Source organism: Bolinopsis microptera, chromosome 2, assembly GCF_026151205.1.
Source record: "Bolinopsis microptera isolate Bmic1 chromosome 2, MBARI_Bmic_1.0, whole genome shotgun sequence".
In the NCBI taxonomy this organism is placed as follows: domain Eukaryota; kingdom Metazoa; phylum Ctenophora; class Tentaculata; order Lobata; family Bolinopsidae; genus Bolinopsis; species Bolinopsis microptera.
In genome coordinates this window covers 7,720,822-7,726,479 of record NC_087073.1, presented here as the reverse complement: position 1 = coordinate 7,726,479, position 5,658 = coordinate 7,720,822, and the positions used below count along the sequence as shown (strand labels likewise).

At 42.0% G+C, this 5,658-nt stretch overlaps 1 protein-coding gene across 1 annotated transcript in view; it reads right to left on the bottom strand.

Annotated features, from left to right (window-relative positions):
* LOC134811385 (nuclear pore complex protein Nup205-like) overlaps nucleotides 1-5,658 on the bottom strand; it is a 29,145-nt gene that overhangs the window by 953 nt on the left and 22,534 nt on the right. The window contains exons 20-29 of the mRNA XM_063818180.1: nucleotides 5,368-5,641; nucleotides 4,942-5,240; nucleotides 4,484-4,781; nucleotides 4,178-4,363; nucleotides 3,796-4,008; nucleotides 3,530-3,676; nucleotides 3,122-3,241; nucleotides 1,099-1,210; nucleotides 866-969; nucleotides 55-357 (exon numbers count right to left, since the gene is read on the bottom strand). Of these exons, the coding sequence (XP_063674250.1) occupies nucleotides 55-357; nucleotides 866-969; nucleotides 1,099-1,210; nucleotides 3,122-3,241; nucleotides 3,530-3,676; nucleotides 3,796-4,008; nucleotides 4,178-4,363; nucleotides 4,484-4,781; nucleotides 4,942-5,240; nucleotides 5,368-5,641 (2,056 nt within the window). The remainder of the gene's footprint in view (nucleotides 1-54; nucleotides 358-865; nucleotides 970-1,098; nucleotides 1,211-3,121; nucleotides 3,242-3,529; nucleotides 3,677-3,795; nucleotides 4,009-4,177; nucleotides 4,364-4,483; nucleotides 4,782-4,941; nucleotides 5,241-5,367; nucleotides 5,642-5,658) is intronic.

Below are 5,658 nucleotides of genomic sequence, written 5' to 3'. Positions count from 1 at the left end.
GTAGTGTTGTAATTAGTTTAAATATATCATCCCACCACTGCCCAGAAATCTTACATTTTTTATGTAGTCCTGGTTAGAAGAAAGCAGTTTCTTGGGTAGAGGTTCCCCTCCGATCCCCTCAGTAGGATCCTTGCAGTACACAGTATAATACTGGACATGTCTCCACAACAAAAACACCAGATTCTCAATCAGCTGGGTATAGAGGGATAGCTCCTTATCTTTGGTTTCAGCCAGCTGTTCAAGTCTGAGTTCAGCGTATTTGGCTCGCTGTACTGCACTACATTTTTCAGTGTCAGGTGCTATACAGCTTGCTAGTTCGCGCTGTTCTTCAGTACTCAGCTGGTTAACGTGCAATGCCTGGGAGGGAGGGGTTAGAGGGAGGGAGGGAGGGGTTAGAGGGAGGGAGGTGTTAGAGGGAGGGAGAGAGGGGTTAGAGGGAGGGAGGTGTTAGAGGGAGGGAGGGAGGGAGGGGTTATAGGGAGGGAGGTGTTAGAGGGAGGGAGGGAGGGGTTAGAGGGAGGGAGGTGTTAGAGGGAGGGAGGGAGGGGTTAGAGGGAGGGAGGGAGGGGGTTAGTAGGGAGGGAGGAGGGTTAGAGGGAGGGAGGGGTTAGAGGGAGCTGTTAGAGGGAAGGAGGGAGGGAGGGGTTAGACTGAGTCAGCAAGCTCCATTTCAGGCGGTAACGTAATTACTAAAAATAAGTTATATTGTTGGAGTTTCCGGTTCATAATGAGGGTAATTTGTCACGTTCTGAAGTTTGAACCGAAACCAAAACTAAATCGCGTAATGGCAAATTTATAGAACATGATCATTGATCTATCAACATTCAACCCATCAATGTACCCTGATAGAACTTGTTGAACATACCTTGTGTATAAGCTGACTGTATGCGTCTGAATGGTGAGACGATGCTTCCAGACCTTTCTGCAGCAAACCTATCAGTAGATTCAAGTTGTTTCCTTTCTTTGTTCCTAGTAAGAGAGAAAGAGATCAGGCACAGTGAAAGGCAGAATGTACACTATTAATATAATCAGCATGTTTACAATTTCACCACCAGAGTAGTACTCACAAAGGCACAATCCCTCACATTATCTACCTACCTAGTTCAGGGGAGAAAACGGCGTGTATGACGCTCGTGTTCCCCATTGCAGACACGCAATACGACACCACATTCGTTATTATCTGTAACTTTATCGTCTGTACCTCCAGGTCCTGTAAAATAATTAAATATTAGACTCTCGCTCAAAGTAATAAGTATTGGGTGGTGTCTCATGGTTAGCATGGTGGTGTCTCAAGGTTAGCATGGTGGTGTCTCAAGGTTAGCATGGTGGTGTCTCATGGTTAGCATATGTCATGCTGCGGGGTAATTCCATAAAATGTTTATATTTACATCACACAACTGACATACTATGCTATCATACCTCTATTATTTTATCATAATACGTATTACCTATGGTGCTAGCTTAATCCAGTGAACATAATTTGGAATCCTGCCAAATTATTTAAAACGTTCGGGTGACGTGTGGCATGTACATTGTAAATAAATACTAATGTAATCATTAAAAATCCAATCGACTCCTCGCACAGAAATCAATGGGACCCGGAAAGTGACCCACTGACTATTAGTCTAAATATACTAATCAAACCAAACAGACTACAAGCCCAGTTTTGTATGGATAATGTTAGTATAAAAACTGCTTCAGTAAAATTAGCCGTTCAGAGGGACCCAGAGCTCTAAAAGACTATAAAGACTATAAAGGGGGGGGGGGCCAATGGCATAAAATGGCATAAAATGGAGACTTTTTCTATGGAGAAAATGGAAAAACCCATGAGTAATTCTCCATTTTCTCCATTTTATGCCATGAATTTTGTCTTCGAAATTTCATCTTTAACACCATTTAACACTTAAATTGGACATCCTAACATGTTTATTTACGCTTCTAGGGGCGTAACAAGCTTATGAAAGCTCTTAGTAGGCTACTAGATGCGTATACTAGGTTAGTAGAGGCACACTTCAGGCAAACTCATAATTACTCAAGCCTAGTGTAAAGTTATTTCTACAGGCTACAGCAGGAGTGAGTAATAGGGGAGAGTAATAGGCACTGAGAAGTGAGACCTACATCCTCGAAAGTCGAAACAAGCTCGCACTGCAAAGGGGAGGCCTGCCTTCCGAGATCGCATTACCAGGGGGAAGCCTCGAGTCCAAATGTGTGTATCGAGGGGTAGGTGTAGACTTCGATAAACCGAAAAACCAAAAAAATATTTTCGGCTTATAATGAAGAGGGTAGCATGAAACGTGGAGAAAAGTGATTTTTAGAAAAACTTTGAAAAATTTTGACTTAGAAAATTTTCGGCCCGAGTCATTCTCGATACGTACCTCTCGTATCGAGAGCTCCCGATTCCGAGCTCGTGTTGCAAAGGGGAGGCATGCCTTCCGAGATCGCATTACCAGGGGGAAGCCTCGAGTCCAAAATTGTGTCAAAATTCAGTCAAAATTTTTCAAAGTTTTTCTGAAAAACACTTTTCTCCACGTTTCATGCTACCTTGTTCATTATAAGCCGAAAATATTTTTTCGGTCAAAATTTTTCAAATTTTTTCTGAAAACCGCTTTTCTCCACGTTTCATGCTACCCTGTTCATTATTTGCCGAAAATATTTTTCGGTTTTTCGAAGTCCACACCTTCCCCTCGATACACAATTTTGGACTCGAGGTAATGCGATCTCGGAAGGCAGGCCTCCCCTTTGCAACACGAACTCGGAATCGGGAGCTCTCGATACGTATCGAAAATGACTCGGACCGAACATTTTCTAAGTCAACATTTTTCAAAATTTTTCAAAGTTTTTCTAAAAACCACTTTTCTCCATGTTTTATGATACCCTGTTCATTATTGGCCGAAAATATCTTTTTAAAAAATAATTTTTCTCGAAATTCTAAATTTTTCAGGTTTTCAATGGCATAAAATGGCATAAAATGGCATAAAATGGAGACTATTTCTATGGAGAAAATGGAAAAACCTATGAGTAATTCTCCATTTTCTCCATTTATGCCATTGGCCCCCCCCCACTATAAATTATAGATTGCATTAAGGAAATGAAATATACCAAAAGTACAAAATGAACGCACCGTATCAGCGGAAGTACACTTCCCAGGAAGGTGGAGGGAGTGGAGGAGGTTGATGAGGTGTCTTTGTAGCTGAGTACTTGTGGACTGTAGCTGAATACTCACTGCCACATCTTCATCATGCTGTCGGGGAGTGGGTGTCAGTTAACTATACTTATAAAAGTTACTTTGAGAACTCAGGTGTTCAGCTTTTAGTTAAAACTGTTATCTTGGTCCTGATTTTACACAATATTAACGGTTTCACTGTAAATGTATGCAAATAGTGTTTGCCAAATGATGAACCCTAACTTAAGCTAACTAATATTATAACTTAAACAGCTAAGACATTAAATATTTATTAGAGCGGCAGTAGTAAATCATCAATATATTAACAAGAAGTGTTAATAATAATATAGTTAAATTGGTCTGGACCAGGTCATGTTGGTGAGCTCTGAGCCAGGCAAGAAGTGACGTCACAACACACAGATCCTGATAGTCCTGCTTACTCCGCTCTTCTCCGGGATTGCTCTTCACTATACTCGATATCAGCTCCGAGTGGACACACACCAAGTGGGATGCCTGGTTCAGTGGTGTCAAATGGAATCAAAAAATCGTAAATCTAAGAAAATCTATCATAAATGAGTTTGATCTGAGTATACTTCAAGCAACAAATAATGTTTAGGTTGATGTTTGCTGACCTCTCGATTTGCGACCACATGTTTACTGCCCAGTGACGTAAGCAATGACGTCAGTAAGGTGAAGACTGGCTGAACCAGGAGGTGTTGCTTATATAGTTCAGAAGAGACTGGGAGTTGGTGTAGGATTGTCAGTTCGGATAGTCGGGGGATTATTCCCGCTTCTAGCAGGGTTGTCGCGCCTGCCTCGGTCTGTGCTATCTGAGCTAAAAACGCCTGAAAATATCGGTCAAATTCTGAATAGTATTTCAACTTGCAGGTAAAGTCGAGAGATTCCAACGGAGGGAATGCTTGCGGAGGGAATGCTTGAACTTTGTGATTTTTGTAGACATCGGAAAATCAAAATCTGTTTGAGTGAAATATCTGCGATAAGTGGGTTACGAACCAATTTAGCTTCGTAGATGAACAGGGGTTTAATGTTGTCAGAGTTGAGTCCCATGAGTAAGTTCTGATTATCAGTGTTGATTGACTCAATGAAATGTTTCAGATAACCCTTGCTATTCAGATGTTTTAGCCAGTTCTGGTACGTATCCGCTCCAAGGATTATCGAGAGCAAGGAAAACGCCAAAATCTGCAGAAAGATCGGTCAGCAATTTTCCTAAAAATAATTAATATAAGGCCGAATAATACTTAAAACAATGAGCGAATATTGATTCATAATACCAAAACATTTATCAAACTTTTTAAATACCTTGGTAACACCATGACCCTTGGAAGCGTCCTTACAGAGTGACTCAATGAAGATGTCCCCATAAGAGCACAAAACAGCCAGACTATCACTGTCCACGATCTGGTAACCCTGAGCTATAGCTCCGCCCAGCTTAACATCGTTAGTATCGTTACTAACAGACATCTTGAGACAATGAAGTAGCGCGGCGTAGAGATGTGCACGTGCTTGCTGCATGTTACCACCGCACTGTATTATCGCTTCTACCAAGTTACGTGTCATGGTTTGGAGAAGACCTGGGGGTAGGGGGTCTGCTCCTTCTCTGAAATGAGGGTGGTAAATACTTAATATGGAGTGGATAAAGGTAACCCAGATTCATCTTGACTCGTCTAAATTTCACGTTTTTGTGTCATGATAGAATAGAAAACGAAAAAGTTCAGTGTATATGAAATCACTATGGTATTAACAACCTAGCAACTTACAGGACAATGTCAGTGTTAGGAATCTGAGAAGTATATCTGAGCTGCTGAATGAGCAGAACCACACAACCACTAGCAGAGGACAGTAGTCCAGACAGGGGCTGTCCATCACGTGACTTAGCCAGGATAGCCTGGGTCAGCTCCACCAGCAGAGTCTGCCGTGAGGGCACCAGCTCATTGTTGCAGCCTACTATCATTACTTCCACTACCTGCCGCCACGCGTCAAACGCTTTACGCTTCAAACTTATCTTACGGCGGATAGTGTTTCGTTCAACTGTGTTGTTCAGGATAGCCTTGATCTCCTGGAATATGGAATGTGATTGTGGTGCATTCCATACTGTGCATTTATCAGTTGCTCAGTTTACACTCGCTCCTATCAGCATCCTCAGATCAACAAAACGCATAGCAGTTAAATAACATCAAACTTACCTCGTTGATCTCATTCCTTTGAGCGATAGGAATGTTGTTGTTAGAAACCATGTTGAGCTCACTCTGAAGGGTCTTGTGAAGAGTCACCACGTTCACCAGAGACAAGCCTCCCTCCTTGTAGTGATGCTGCTTTATCAGCATCTCCAGTTTCTCAGTGTCGAAGTAGTTCAGTTCCAAGGGCACGAACGTTCCCACGTCCATCTTACAGACTGACTCAAGAAGGGAGAGAAGTTTTCTTGAGCCTTCCAGAGCATGAAATGGGCCTTGAATTGTACTGAAAATAATTTGAAA